Source organism: Uranotaenia lowii, chromosome 1 (assembly GCF_029784155.1).
Source record: "Uranotaenia lowii strain MFRU-FL chromosome 1, ASM2978415v1, whole genome shotgun sequence".
Taxonomy (NCBI): domain Eukaryota; kingdom Metazoa; phylum Arthropoda; class Insecta; order Diptera; family Culicidae; genus Uranotaenia; species Uranotaenia lowii.
In genome coordinates, this window is record NC_073691.1 from 160,408,212 (window position 1) to 160,424,301 (window position 16,090).

The 16,090-nt window shown below is 37.1% G+C and overlaps 2 protein-coding genes and 1 long non-coding RNA gene across 3 annotated transcripts in view; 2 read left to right on the forward strand and 1 right to left on the reverse strand.

Moving 5' to 3' along the window:
- LOC129740695 (RNA helicase aquarius) overlaps positions 1 to 16,090 on the forward strand; it is a 220,522-nt gene that overhangs the window by 121,356 nt on the left and 83,076 nt on the right. The window lies entirely within an intron of this gene.
- The window catches only part of LOC129740698 (probable G-protein coupled receptor Mth-like 3), a 120,625-nt gene that overhangs the window by 32,890 nt on the left and 71,645 nt on the right, over positions 1 to 16,090 (reverse strand). Inside the window, exon 2 of the mRNA XM_055732462.1 lies at positions 7,527 to 8,284. Within this exon, the coding sequence (XP_055588437.1) occupies positions 7,527 to 7,879 (353 nt within the window). The 5' untranslated portion in view covers positions 7,880 to 8,284. The remainder of the gene's footprint in view (positions 1 to 7,526; positions 8,285 to 16,090) is intronic.
- LOC129740699 (uncharacterized) lies at positions 13,390 to 14,092 on the forward strand. Its single transcript, XR_008736341.1, has 2 exons — positions 13,390 to 13,490; positions 13,578 to 14,092. It is a non-coding gene; the product is annotated as an uncharacterized LOC129740699 (long non-coding RNA).

Below are 16,090 nucleotides of genomic sequence, written 5' to 3' on the forward strand. Positions count from 1 at the left end.
GGGGAGTTCGGAAGGAATTTTAAAGTCAGCTGCTCGGACTAGAGGAAAAGTATTCTAGTCGAAAACTTCCAAGACTTATTTGGTGAGATCAAACCTTTTCTACTATATTAAACGTTATTTTCCTAATATACATTCACCCTTATTCTGGTTTACGCCGTATCTGACTTTCATTCGAACGGATACTTTCGATCGAATTCGAAAAAGCTATTCTTGTTTTCGTTCGAACGCGATACGTTCGATGTTGGTGTTACCAGATGAACTTCGAAACTTCTAAGCAGCGTTGCTACAAAAAAGTTGTATCAATCAGTGTAATTTTTCAGTTTCAGTGGGATTTCAACGGGAAAAAAATGAGATAACCGACGATAAAACCATTTTGTGGCATCGCTGCTTCAAAACGACAGCTCTAGGCGTAAACATTTGTATTTTTACGAATTTTTTTTACTGTTGTGGAAAAAAACATCGGCCCGCTACGCTTGAAATGTATCCAGATGTCACGATTGAAACGGATCTTGGTGTGGTTAGCGGTAATTCTAAGTTGTGCTCATCCGGTGAATTTGTGAAATGTTTTCCGAAGATACCGAAAAAGAACATCAGGAGTGTTTGAAAGTCCCAAGGTTTCGGCAACAAATCTAGCCCACCAACCAACAGCAGCATCAAACGCTGCTCAATATCAAGGCTGGCTGACGATAATGAAAGCGCTGGTGCTATTTGTGCAGTTGAAAATCAATTCCGCCGAGGTGCTTGAAGAGTTTGATTTAAAAATAAAGTTGCACATTTTGAATCGAATAATTCGTTTTTTTTTTTTGGTTCTCTCGTTCGTGTCCGTCGCGAATCGTGCTTTATTATCGCATAGCCGACTGCGATATGAATTTTAATAGAGTAAAAAGAAAGTTTAAATATTAAACTAGTGCTGTTAAGTAACCATAATGTGTGTTTTGTGAAAATATTGTGAAAATATATAGATTTATCCTATTTCTATGGCATAAATTATAAACGAAAGTAAAATCTTTTTGATAATCGGCAATTGATGCCAGGTCGCCATTAAGATACATTCATGAGTGCCCAGTGTTTGAGCGGTGGTAGTGCACGTTAAAGGAAACTAGATGATACGGAAATCATCTGAGTTCTTACTCCGACAGTTTTGTGTCGACGTATCTGTGTAAATACTCTAGCCCGTATCGTACAGTGCTTAGATGTTGATATATTAATCTATATGAAAAAAGTACCTTTGAAGATTCAATGCATCCCATCGAAGGTTACCAAAATGAGTGGCAATTGACGCCAAGCCGCCATTATTAAAAAAAAAATTATTAAGTGATCAGTGTTTGAGGGGTAGTAGTGCACGTAAAAGAGAACCAGATGATACAGAAATTATCTGAGTTCCTTCTCCGACAGCTTTGTGTCGACGTATTTGTGTGATCTAGCCCGTATCGCACAGTGCTTAGATGTTCAAAAACATATAAAAATTACCCTTTATGGATAAAAGAGAGCCTTTGAAATATTATCGCTCTTCATCGGAAACTCGTTTGCGATGTTTTTCCCATCGTGGGTTGTTGTTACTCAGGTACATATGTGTAAACTGATAGAGTAAGTGCATTAATTAAACCCCCCAAGTGGAACATCAAAAGAGATGATTGAAAGCCAAGAAGCTTTTCGAATAGTGCTGAATATGTATCATCCAGTTTAAATCTGTATTTTTTGAATAATGTAATCATATTTTGATCATAAGAACCACTAGCTGACGCAAATTGATGTTAAGTTATATTTTAAATTTTAAATATTTTAAAACAAAACTGCAGAAAACATGCTTTTTTTTTCTTTCTCTCTCTCCTTGGACTATTTTCTTTTCTTTTGAAAAGCAGTTCAACGACCTCTATTATTTGGAGCTATCTGTGTGTAGGTTTGTACATGGTATTGTGCGAAATTTTATAATATAATGCATTGTTTGCATGATTGCTAAAGGCAAGAATAAATGTAGTTCGTTGCCTCAGTTCAATATACTTTTGATCAGTTGTTCATCGCATGTGTGACTCCAGTGTCCAACAGTTGGAGTATTTTCCCGCTTTATTTTTCTGAAAATAGTTTTAAGTTTCTACTAGCCAATTTTATTTATAATAATGGCCCAAAATGGTATACTTTGGTGAAGCTCAATTTGATTGTGGCTTTTGGAAACAAATTAAAATATTTAATTTCAACAGACCTCTATATGGATGTTTCCACCGAAGAAGCTCTGCTTCAGAGCCCCACCAGTGCTGGAGCGAAACGCCAAGCTAAGTCACCTGTGGAAAATGATAGTGACAAGAAGCAACGGACAATTGACTCCAACGAAATCAAGTTAATTGACAAGTGTGTAGATGCTGAAACTGATCAAGGTTTCTTTGATGGAGTTGAGCACCAACTCGTGAACGCTTTTCAGAGGATCCCAACTGATGATTTCCAGCCCCAATTTATGGGGTCAGGATATCTGTCGGGTGTAGGATAGTTTCACTCGGCAAGCCTGGCATGGCTTAAGGCAGCGTTAGCTGAAATAAACACGAACCGTACAACACGAAACTTCGTTACTCTCCCGTTTACTCCTGTTCCGCCTCTGCGTCGAGCGGTCATCAGTGTTCCTGCGTGGCCATCGATCGAAATGGTTCCAAGATTTTCCTTAAAACCATCGGTAAACAAAATCCTAGTTTAACCGTTCGTGATTGGAAGATTATAAAAATCAGCCCTAAAATGAATGGCAAATACCAAGTCATTTTTGCACTGGACGAAAAATCAGCGGATACGCTGTTAAAAGCAAACATGAAAGTCTTTTACTCGTTATCACGTGCCCATGTATCTCTGAAACAATAAAATTGGGAAAAAGTTGCTATTTAGATTGAAAATTTAATACAATATTAATAATAAAAAGAATCATTATTTCAAATGCATTTTCAGTAACCTTTTTAATACAAAGAATCTCAAAACTCTGATAAATTTTTATTAAATAATTTATTTATTTATTTATTTTTATTCTCTATTGTAGTTCTGATCTTTTGATCCATTTCAATGCAGGTAAATGATGATTTACTATAAAAAAGGGTTAGACACAATTTTCCCAGCAGTTTGGATAACGTGTCGTTAGAAGCCCACAAAACTTTCTGATACCTGCACATTTTGAATCGAATAATTGGTTTTTTTTTTTTTTTTTGTAGCTTGAAGTAGTTTATCTAAAACATTTTGGGATGAATAAATTACCGGAAAAAAAAAATCTTAAAACATTTACGTTACATATTTTGAATCAAAACTGCTCTCGACTTCACAAACGAGCCCTGTTCGCAGCTTCAGACTCGCGTTTGTCTGGCGGAAGAACAAATACGTTCGATCAAAAACGAGAATGCACTCATTCGTTCGAACGAACTATGTTCGAAAGATCGAACTGTAGGGGAGAATGAGGATACTTGATCCCTGGGGATACTTGATTCCTTAGCTATATCTCGAAACTGGAATGTCTTACAAAGATCAAATATTCTAGAAAAGTGTGCCAAAATGAGCAAAATATCAATGTTTGTAGTTTAAAAATTTTAACAAAGTAATTGTTTGTGTAATTGAACTTTGTTTGAAAAATTTCACAAAATGTAGCTTGAAGATCTTTTTTCATCTCTTTAAAATGTTCCTTACATGGAAAAATTATGAAAAAAATATTTGTTCCAATGTATCAATCGTTCGAGCGTAAAATGAACTTCATAATGCCATATTTTCAAAGCAATGGAAAACTCTCAACTTTTTTCAGAAAAAGTTTTCTAAAATGTTGATTATGGGTACAATTGATCCCCTAGAGTTGGGTACAATTGATCCCCCTTCCAAACGGCATATTCTTCTTCTGAATTGATCGTTATGATTGCTGATTACGAAATTACTAATATTTTTCCAAAAACTAATATTTATCAAACAATTGTCTGAAGAAAGGATAAAAAATAATTAATTTTCTCTTAATTATAAAAAAATAGCGCCTTTAAGTATGCAATGTTATAATCGTTGAGACAAGGTTATAGAATTTTCTTCTTATGTCTGCTATAAATTGTGAAATGAGAACAAACATGACCAAAATAGTCAATTAACATTCTATCTTGAGGTTTTGTTTGATTTTCTTACAAGGATTAGGGCTTCCTGAATAAAAGATCAAGTCTCCTTCAATAGGGGATCAAGTCTCCCCTAACTTCAGAAAAATCGCAATTTTTTTACTCTCACGAAAATGCTTCTAGTTTATCAACGGGTTCAAGTACCATTCTGAATTTTGGAGCATAGAAACTTGAAGTTACTAGCTGTCAGAAAATGTCAAAGACGGCGAGTTGCTAAATTTTTCCAAAAAGATATGGTGAAAATAAGAAAAGGGGATCAAGTATCCCCACTCTCCCCTACATATACGTTCGAACGAAAACAATAATACTAATTGGAGATACTTTCGAACGAATGCCATTCGAACGAAAACCAGAATAAGGGTGATTGTCATTAGAAAAGTGTAGCTATTTTTAAATTATGCTGTAGGTATTGAAGTAATCCATATGAAGCGTTTGGTAGGAAACTCCACACTTCATTCTCCCCCCTGCTCCAGAATCTTTTGCGGTAATTACCACATGGTTGGCCTGGCCGTAGTTATCTCTGCAAAGCATGTTTTATGTAACAGAGATAACGTTGAAAAGAAAAATGAAGAACGCAAGTCTTTTAATTTTCCAGGATGCTTACACGTTTTGGCTATGTTGGTAAAAGAAGAAGAAGAAGGTAACAAAAATTGTAATCAGTAAATCCAACTACACTTTGTTTGTCCCTAAAAAAGATCCAATAAAGATCGAAACGTTATAAGCCGAAAAACTTTTCGGAAAAAACATATTTATTTTCCTGCGAATTGTCTTTCACAAAAACTAATAATAAAAAATATTAACTCGCATTTATTGGCTTTTATGCCAGTGTTCAAAAAGACATGAAAAATAAAATCTCAGAAATAAAGATTTTTTATTAACAAACCATTATTAAAATCTAACTGCATACGATCTCATATATGGTTTCAAAGTTTTCCTTAACATTATAACTTAATTGAGTATCTCCTGTCAAATTTTTCAAATTTTTTTTAACCTACGGAAAATGTTAAATAAATGTACCTCAATTCTACACTATTTACACCTTTTGATCTATTGAAAAAAAATCTAACTGATTACCTAATTTCCAAAATTAATACATTACAGTTAATACAATACAGTAATATTTCTGTAACTAAAAAGATGTACAGGAAAAATATTTCCACATGGGGAATAAGACCGGTGACCTGAAACATCCTGAAACCTGAGACCAAGGTTGCTTGAAAAAAAATTATGTTTTGTCGTGAATTGTCCCAAAAAATTGGTAACATTGATCTGTGATGATATTGATTAGCAAAGCCATGTTAATAATATATAAATTTTGTCATTTTAAAATATTTCTTCCAATATAAATAGTGGTGTCATAATTTAAACATTTGAAAAATATGAAAAAAAAGAACTATGAAGTTTAGTGAAACACGTGAATTTATTCATAAATTTAGATTCCCTCAAAATTCAGAAAAATGATACATGGTAAGCTTTTCCATGGGTTTTTTTTAAACGTATCCGGGCCGGGAAAATCCGAGCATTTTCACCAAAAATAATCTGGCAAAATCCGGGTATTGGATTTCAAAATTTACTACTCAACAACCGGGCAATATTCCGGCAAATCTGGTCAAAGACAAGGTATTTTTTTCATTTGAGAGAAAAAGCGAAAGATAAATAAATGCAATTTTTTTCTATACAGACACATCAGTGGCGTCAAAAACAAATTTTACAATTCCAAAAAAATGCTTGCAAGTTTGATTCGATAAATAAAGGTAAAAAATGCTGTTATTTGACGAAAAAAAAAACATTAAACATGTGAACCCAATAGAAGTTTTCGGTTTGGATTTTGCTCATATTGTGATGAAATCCGGGCATAATCCGAACTTCTTTCCTCGATATGCGGGCAACCGGGAAATCTGGAACGCCTACACATGGGACCTTACGCTGCGAGTGACTCTGACAAATTTCACAATTTATTCCTGATATTTGCGAGCTTCCCAGGCAATAAATGTCAGTTCAGGTGAGCTTCGATCGATTCTTATTTGAACTTACGTTTGGCTTGAAATTCTCAATTTTTCATGATACATGGGTAAGGTGTTCCACGGGTTTTTTTTCTGAACGTATCCGGGCCGGGCACATCCGAGCATTTTCACCAAAAAAAACCTGGATAAATCCAAATATTGAATTTCAAAATTAACTACTCAACAACCGGGAAATATCCCGGCGAATCTGGCCAAAACCAGATATTTTTTTCATAAAAATTCGAGAGAAAAAGCGAAACATAAATAAATGCAATTTTCTTTTATCCAGGCATCATCAAATTTTACAATTGCAAAAAATGCTTGCAAGTTTGATTCGATGAAAAAAGATAAAAAATTCTGATATTTGACGAGAAAAAAACATTAATCATGTGAACACAATATAAGTTTTCGGTTTGGGTTTTGTGATGAAATCCGAGCATAATCCGGACTTCTTTCCTCGATATCCGGGCAACCGGGCAATCTGGAACGCCTACACATGGGACCTTACGCTGCGAGTGACTCTGACAAATTTCACAATTTATTCCTATATTTGCGAGCTTCCCAGGCAATAAATGTCAGTTCAGGTGAGCTTCGATCGATTCTTATTTGAACTTACGTTTGGCTTGGCTGAACCACTAGACTGAGTTGATTTGGGGTCATTTTTGAATTTCTCAAACCCTGGGGTCTAAAAAGCTTCATATTCGTTCAAAACTCAGGAGAATTTTTAAGTTACGTTTTCATGAGTAAATTTGAACTTTTAGGTTTGTATGGGAAAATTGAATATTTTGTACTCAAAAATCATCATCATTTTTGTTTCTTCTGTGGAACCGAGCCAGCTGATGGATTTTATACCAATTTATAAACTTCTCAAAGGAAATTTTCTGCTTAACAACTTGTGAAAACCGTGTCGATTGGGAAAAAGACCTTGGTGCATTGCAAAACGGATGAGCATCATAATTTTCCATTCAAATGTTTCCTCTGAAAAATCCGGTAGTATTGCAAGTACGGTTAGAATTTTGCTTTTAAAAACGGAAATTTTGAGAGGTACAGAGGTTCATTCTAAGTTTGAAAGGGAACGTATAGGACGAAATGAACCAGAAACACGAGCCAAACTCGTGGTAAAGAACTTGAACCGCAAGTATTCATTTAGGAACCTCTCCAATTCGATTCTTGTCAGTTTTCGTTGATAAATAACATGGCATTAGTCGGCTCAAGTGATGCGAGTCTAACTCTTGATAAACGATTCCATACCTCAAGCAAAACATGTGTTCTTCGTAATGATTTTGAGCTACAGCGCAAGCCTGACTCGTGGTGAAAACTATTTGTGACAAAAAAGCCAGATGGCAGAGAAATTTCGCGTTAAGTTCTATTACTTTCGTTAAGACTAGAATTAGTTTCCGAAAACGTTACTCACTCTGACCAAGCGATCTCGTAGTCTCCATCTACCAGGGATCCTTTCGCGTTGACATGGACCTCGACCTCCAGGTCCTGGTAGATGACGTAGTGCTGGCTGCAGTTCATCAGTATCGGGTAGGTATCGTTGCCAGGCTGATTGAAGCAGCCATGATAAATCGCCGACAGGACGTCAGACTCATGGCAGCATTGTTGCTCCCGAACGGTTAAGGCCGATCCCGGTTCTTTGGCGGGACTCCTGGGACTGCTACCTCCAGACGACTCTTCCGCCACGGCCAAACTGCCGGAAGCGACAAGGCACGCAGACAGTACGCAGCCAATCACTCCGATCGTAACACTTATTTTATACTGCATGTTGCTCGTGATTCGTAAGACGTCTACACGCGCGCGCTATCCTAAAAGTAGACGGGGTGTGCTATTTGGACACACTTAGGCCGGCGAGGAGTTCACTCATTAGGGGTTTCAAAATAAAAACAATCACTAGAACCGACACGCGTTTTGGGAATATAATTTTACGGCTTCGTGGCTGCGCCCGGCAGCATGCAAGTTACCGCACTGTTGTTTTTCTCACTTTCTTTACAAACTTCACACCTGATGCGCCACCACTTATGTTCATCGTCGCTCCTCGATGCCTCGAAACACTTTGATCGATTGACGGGGCCCCCTATCACTACTGGCTACAACAGCACTCTACTGTTTTTGTTTCTGTCCAGCAGCAACATTCATTCAGCAGCTTCGCTCGTTACGGCAGTCCTCCTCCTGTGAGTGGGCACAGAAAACAGAATGTTAAACGAAATTATTAATTCATCATTTTGACGAACAAATGTGCATTATGCTTCGAAAAAGGCCTGAACGTTCGACTACATTTAATGTTGGCGGTTTTGTTGGCATGCTCAGCCGGTCTGTGTTTGTACACTTCGAAAAGTGCTTCATTTGCGAAATATATGTTTTCCTGACAAATCGAACCGAAGTTGGCAAACTCGACAACGATGGCGCAAATTATTTGCTAAAGTGGTGCGTTTTTCTTGGTTTACATTCTCTGAAGTACCTACTCTGTTTATGTTTACTTTCTGCTGAGTCGCTCAGAATTCAAGAATCAACCACTAGAATCTGGATGAGTAACAGAAAACAATGACTCTTCCCTGTGCAAAGGAGAAGGTAGTTTTGATTTCCGTATAATTTGTCATGCTTGACTGTTAAAGATATCAGAACAAACTTTGAAACCCAAATGGAAGCTGGAGTGGAAGCTAAATGGAAAACAGTCGCATCTCAACGCAAAGTGAAATTCTTCCATAAAGTTCATAATTTAATCAAAACCTATGTGAATAGATGGGAAGTTACTGGAAGTGGTAGTTTTGAGATTTTTTTTAGCTAAGTTTTGAAACATTTTTATCGTTTCCGTTTAATCCAAGAGTTAGGAAAAGAATTTTTGCCTTAGGACTGTCAATATTGACCCAAACCTAATTATTCCTAAAATCTTAAACTTAAATTCAATTAAAAGCACATAACATTCTATAAATGTTACATAATATTTCAGAATTCCCTGAAGATTATGCTAAATAGCGTCGAAACTGAACTGCCTGAGCTGCCGAATAACAAACGCATTCTGTGAAAATTTACAGGCTACCTATACCGAAGATGCGATCAATGATCCAAAATGTTGAAACCCACGATTGGCATTTCACGTAGTGACGATCGCTGGTGGAATTAACAATCGCTAGTGAAGAGTGTAGCTATGAAAAGGCCTTACTGAGACAGCAAATAAACGATGACTCATGTTCAAACCAAACACCTCGTTGCTAAACTATTGAAATCAACAGCTTATGGTTCCAGCCAGGTACATCAGGATTGGAAGAAAGGTTTAGCACGAGAGGGATACTCTCAAGACTTGAGGTTAGCAAGTGTACCAGGGTAGAGGATGTCAGCCACATGAACCAACCAGCGCAGAGTGACCAGCCAGCGGCGCAGAGAACATCCAGCGGTGCCACTGGAATTCGAAGACGACTAGGCGGGTTCCGAGGGGGTTACTCTTGATGCAGTCTCGAGCTACGCTGCGGATAGTGGCGTGAGTTCATTTCCGACGGCTGGGAGGAGGACTCTCGGGATCTGTAACTAGGATTGGTCAGGTCCAAAAGCTCCAGATGGAGGATTAGCCCGAAGCGGAGTTTGGTTGAAGCTTATTTCCGAGAGGGTTACTCTCGTGGCGTTGTCTACGCCGTAGTCAGCATACGTCAGCTCGCATTCAAGTGCTTGGAAGGGAATTCTGAAACTTTGTGGAAGGGTGTTTGGGCTACGGCCTGCTTAACCTCATTGCCGACGCCGGAGCCAAGCTGCCCAGCAAACATGAAATCGTATCAAAAAAGATAACTTAAGGCGTTTACAATGGTGTTGCGAATCGCAATTCCAACTGCATAGTGAAAAGATCGTATAAAATGTTGTCTAAAATCAGATTAAATCGGATATAATAGAAAGTCCGCCATGTTTGTGAATTTTGACACGATTTTGCTCCAGCAAGGGCTTCAAGTGCATCCTGATGGGTAAAAATCAGATGGGAGTAAAGTCATATTGACCAATGAGAGAAGTGGAAAATATTGTCGCTGGCAATAATTTGAAGGGTATGAAAGCGAAATTTTGCGCTCTCTTGTATTCTTCCGATAGGTACGAATAAGGTGTCGGATAGCGCCCAATTTGTGTATTTTTCGTCACTTTAGAAAGAAATAGCTTTGGTAGGTAAATGCTATTTTTTCAACTTTCATACGATCATTCTATAATGTATATGGAACGCATATCAAAACAGCATGAGAATATAGCTACAAAAATGTTTGCTGGCTGGACAACGACTTCTGCCGGGGATCAAGCTTGGAAGGAGCAGCTCGCTAAAAGAGTCCAACTTGCGATATTCAGCTACGCTGCGGTTAACGTGTGTCTGCTGATTTCCGATGGCTTAAAGAAGTTTTTGGTGTTGCGGGAAGCTCTCCATCGACGATGCTCTTCAACGTTCTCCATCTAAAACCCACGGTTGCCAATTCACGTGTTGACAATCGCTATTGAAATTAACAATCGCTAGTGTAGGGTGAAGCTATGTAAGGCTGAGGAAGCAAACAAACGATAACTCTTTAAAATCCAAAAAAAAGAACAAACGATTACTCTATTCCACCACTGAAGCCTACGTTGAATACCTTATTTCAATACAAATTTATAATAAATGGTGTTCAATGAACTCGAATACAAATTAAAACCACGATAATTTTAAACCAACTAGTCAGAACTAGTAAATTTTTATTGAAATTGGAAGCTGATTTAAGAATAATCAACCACACATACTTTTTTTTTTAAAAACAATCCCATCATAAACCATTAAAACGAGCTTTTGACGTTTCTCAAGTCCATCGTTCTCGGAACCTCTGTTACGGACATTTCGTTTCCCATATGAATGATAACGATTTGGGATGTAGTCAAATTAGGTTTCTAGTATTTGTTTATTTTCAACCATATGCATGATGTAACGAATGCATCCAAGTGAGTCAGATTTAGAGGACTTTGTTTTAAACCAACATTTCCACAACCAGCCAATGAAAACGCATACACAAAGTTCACCGATTTTATGTTCGTTCTTATGAAATTTAATTTGCACGCATTTGCTTTTTTGCGTGTCAGACTTTTGGTAGAAATTAGGTTTCATATGCAGCAAGCTTAGTTATTCTGTACTCGTTTATTCTCGACAACACCAATGATCATGAGAACTAAGCCAAAGGTTTCGTATTCGGTGAACTGGGAGCCATTCTATATTATTCTATAGCCAGAAAATCGTTTAAATTTTTCTATACCAACACTTGCGGTGTAGAAAGTCAGACAAAAAATGGACGTTTAATTCAATTATACTCTTGAACACCACGAATAGTTTGTCTGATGATATATTGTACAAAATTACTCTTAAAAATTCTTATGCATGTATTACAGTTTTATCACAACGAACAGTTAAAAACACCCTGTAAACAATCCCGAAAGTGTCGTGGTGCATTTGATTTCCAAATTTTCGCAGAACCCAGGAGTTATTCAACGAAAATCGAAACTATAACACTTGAAATGTTTTTTTTTCATCGAAAAATATCATCAGCTTTTAAATCGTGTTTTAGGCTTAGTCGGGTTTTTAGACTACGATCATTTTGATAAAACTTTCTTGAGCAAGGTCGTTCCAAAAATCTAAAATCCAAAAATATAATAACTTAATCTGAGTTTTTTTTATTGATTTTGCAAAAAAGGTGAATAAATCAGGGCAAAATCCGGCCAGTCTTCAACGAAATCCGAGCAACCGGGCTGGACCGGATCTTTCCCAAATTTTGTATCAAATATCCGGGCCGAATTGCCGAAAATAAAACTGGGCAATCTGGTAAGTTTACTGTAAACCCTCTTAAACCCAATATTCTATTATTGGTGAAAAGTTCACAGCAGTTGTTTTGATTGCAAACTACAAAAAATCGTCAAAATTATGTGTTTCGTATTTTGACAATCAAAAAATGCACAAATGTGCCAAATTACGTCAACATTTAAATCCTCTTTTCAAAATTTATCTGGTGTGACTTACACAACTTTGACGGTTTATTGATCGAAAAGTACGTTTTTGCACCTCTTTTTTTATATTTTTGTGGTCATGATTTTGAAAACAATCTTCGACATTAAGTGAAATTTTTTTAGAGCATCCCGTAGCTGGTCTACAGTCTTTTTTCCGAAGCATGTTTTTTCGGTTTTTGAATAACGGAAAACTGAAGTGTTGAAGGTAAATATTGTCTGAGAAATATTACAGAGTTACATTACGAGATTTCCAAAACTATAAATTTTGTAAATATCGGTTTAGAAACAAGACAGATATAGCGGTTTTAAGTGAGGAGTGTCAAATTGACACTCAAGGTCTGATTAAAGAATTTTGTTCCTGGGCCTTCACGGTGCGTTCATAAAAAAGTAATGATGCACAATTCAAGATCTAATGAAATCATTGAGAGTCCCCCAAGAAATTGTATTATTTAGACTCGAATGAACACTAAGTGTTTAAAAAGTCTCAAATAAAATTAAAAAAAAAATTGTATTATTTGAATGCACCCGAATAAAGTTACAAGCCGCCAAACTTCCAACAGTGTCATATTAACACTCAAGAGCTGATTAGGGTTAGAACTGTTTCCAAGCTATATTTTTGTATTATATTTGTGGAAATTTTTCCCCAATTCCCAAGCAACCGAAAATCCCATATTTACTTCCATGAAGGCCTTGAAAGTTACATATTGGCTGACAAAGAGAAACAACTGCTCAATTCCCTTGAGTGGACTATATTGTAACCTTCCGTTACATATATTTTTGTGTGCCTCCGCCACAAAATCGAATCATCCCTGTCCTTTACGGAAAAACAACAAATGTCACCCAAAATAACGGCTAACTTCACCCAACCCAACTGTCATTCCGCACAGGCACTCTCTTTCTCTGAGTGATCCATAGGCGTCGTGTTCAACCAGGGACGTCACGGGGAAGTGTGTGCACCCAGAGAACGACGCACCGTGTAAATTTGCTTCCGAATATGTATGTATGTGTGTCGGTCCATTGAAAGTAAAGTATCGCAAATATCCTCACTGCAGAACATGTTCTTTCTGTCTGTGATCTCGTTAGAGGAAACATGTGCGCGTCGTGTGTAGTAAATGTAAATTTTATTTCAAGTCCAAATTCGTGGTGTAAATTAATTAATTTATTTCTAAACTTATTCTAGAATAAATAAAAGTACAAAAGTTACACGTATTACAAACACCAAAAAGTAGTACGGTGCCGTTATAAGTAAATTAGTACGGTTATTAAACAAAAACATTAAAACGTGAACAAGCACATGTTAAAACTTAAATGTAATTATTGTTATAGATAACGAATTGTTAAAAGAACATGATTAGTGTGAACTGAACTAAACAACAAACGCAACAAAGAAAAGGTAAATAATCAAACAATCGACAAACTAAATTTGTAAATCACGTGGACAATGTAAGCTCGAATGTGACTAGTATCTAACCCTTGGTAGGTCCAAGAGGGCCTTTTCTTATTTTATCGGCTAATAGTACAGCTAAACAGACACGGCAACATCTAAAAACAACCAAAAATCCAGACAGAAAACCCGAAACATAACCTTGTCCAAGGTTATCGACACAAACCATCCGGTGGAACTAGGCCCGCAACATAACCTTGTCGTTTTTGGGGTTACGGACGAAAACCATCCGGTGGTACAAAGCTCCTCAGACTGTACAGGTCCGGAATCACAACCAGCAAGCATCGGGCGCTTCCGGGACGCCGGAAGACGCCTGATATGAATCCGGAATTGCCATTTGGAACAACAACATCCAGGTGGTTCCAGTTCGTCTGAACATCCGCCGATCGACTGGTCTGTAGCTACCCCAGATAAGTCCCGTGCCAATCAAGAACATTAACCGCAAGTATGCCTATGTGAAAGAATGTGACGTCACAATTAGTTCCCTGTACAATTAAAATCATGTTACCTTTATAAAAATAAACACCCCAACATAATGTAAAAACTCGAAATCAGGCAGTACTTTTTTAGGAGTATTTGATTAATTTACACCTTTTGTTCATTTGATCTCGTCTTCAGGCTGAAGCAGCCTCCTTCCCTCACTTACTGAAATTACATGTTCTTTGTCCGCGTTTTGAGTAACATGTAAATATACTGGACCTGGGTGCAAGCATGAGAGGTAATCACCCGTGTACGCCCCTGGTAGACTCGATTCTGATTGGATCACCCTGCTGCGAGTTCCGCGGAAAGAAAGTGTCGCGTTGCATAAAACATCAAAACGACCCTGAGTTCCCATTTGTTTACCTTTCCCAAATCCCCACCCACTGAGCTAACTCCGTGTTACAATATGTACTCATTAATGAACTTGAAAGTTGCCAAAGTGATTTATATGTACGTTGCATGTGACTTATTTTGCCCAATTCCCATGAGTGAACTATAGATACTCATTAATAAACTTGAAAGTTTCAAAAGTGATTTATATGTACGTTTTAAGAAACTTGAGTCTCAAAAAGGGCACAAAACTACTCAAAATGGGATTTACTAAGTTACTAAACGTGCGTTGAGGTGCTTTTTTCCTGGTTGGCTGGCCTGAGTTGGGCGGTTGCAGGTATGCTACAAAATCATATCACCGCTTCGAGTTTTGGTTTTCAGTTAGAACAACATATAGGCGTGTCCTTTTGGTAGTGTGTTCGATTTCCACCACGAAGGTTGAGGTTCGATCACCAAGCCGGGCAGGTTTTTTTCCAATAAGTAATTTTTGACCCGAATTACCCGGGTGGTTAAAAGGTCTCAAATAAATTATAATAATAATAATAAGAAATTTGATTACTTGAGTGACCATTTTGATGCTATATATGTAGGAAATGTATGAGAAAAGCGATCGAGCAGCAAAATGAACAAATCTCGGCAAACAGCTGAATTAAAATGCCACTGGAAGCTGTATAGACGGTCATTTAGAATTGTTTCGGAACTTGGAAGTATCAATAAGAACTTAAATTTTTAGCTTGAGCTTGAGCACTCCAGGTCAATGATAGGACTGAGTAAGCGTTTTCGTACCTGTTTTATGATTGCTTGGGTTAACTGAGATATTTCAACTTATAGTTACGTTAAGCTAACTTTAAACATACAGTATGACCCATAAAAAATGCGAAAATCTGTAGTAAAGGTTCAAAAACACTTTTCTCGATGTTAACATGATTTGAAAACTTTTTTATTCATTTAGACACGTAGATAAACATATTAAGAAACAATCACTCGATGTGTCCACTTCGGTTCTCCACTTCTCTCTTCATACGAGATTTAAATCGGGAGCATACCTTCGCAATATAAGCCTCTGACATTGAAGTTCATCCCTCAGAGATGAAAGTCTTCAGAGAATTGAAATGTGGGTAAGAAGATCTACAAACGCCCATATCAAATATTCGAAGGGGTTTAAATCCGGACTACTCGGAGGCCAAAGATCCTTTGGCCAAAACTTCATATTCCTCTTCAGTCAGGTTTATGCCCGTTTCGAGGTGTGGCATGGGCCACATTTTGTTGGAAAACAACAATCTCGGGTTTCTGAAGATTGAAACTAAAGTCTGAAAATTAAGTCTAAAGATGCGTTTGTTATTCGGCAGTTCATCCAATAAATTTCGAAAACGATTTTTCGATTATTCCGACATTTCGATGCTGTTTAGCATCATCTTCAGAGAATTAATCGGATCGTATCACGTAAAAATTGATTGCTTATGTGAGGCTTATCGTCCACTTTTTTGCCCTATTTCCCTATTTTTTTTTTGTGTTGCAGTTTAAATTTTTAAAATTCTTACGATCAACAAGGTCTGATTTTCGAAATTTATACTTATTTTTTTTTAACTTCAATCTATAAGTGGAGTAATATCCGAGAATAATCGTTCCGCTGATTATTTTTTACAGTTTTAAACTGCTTTAAAATTCATGCCCAATAACCATCAGCTTCCGGTTCCACAAAAAAAAAAGAGCGCTATCGATTCGATAGATAGAATTAT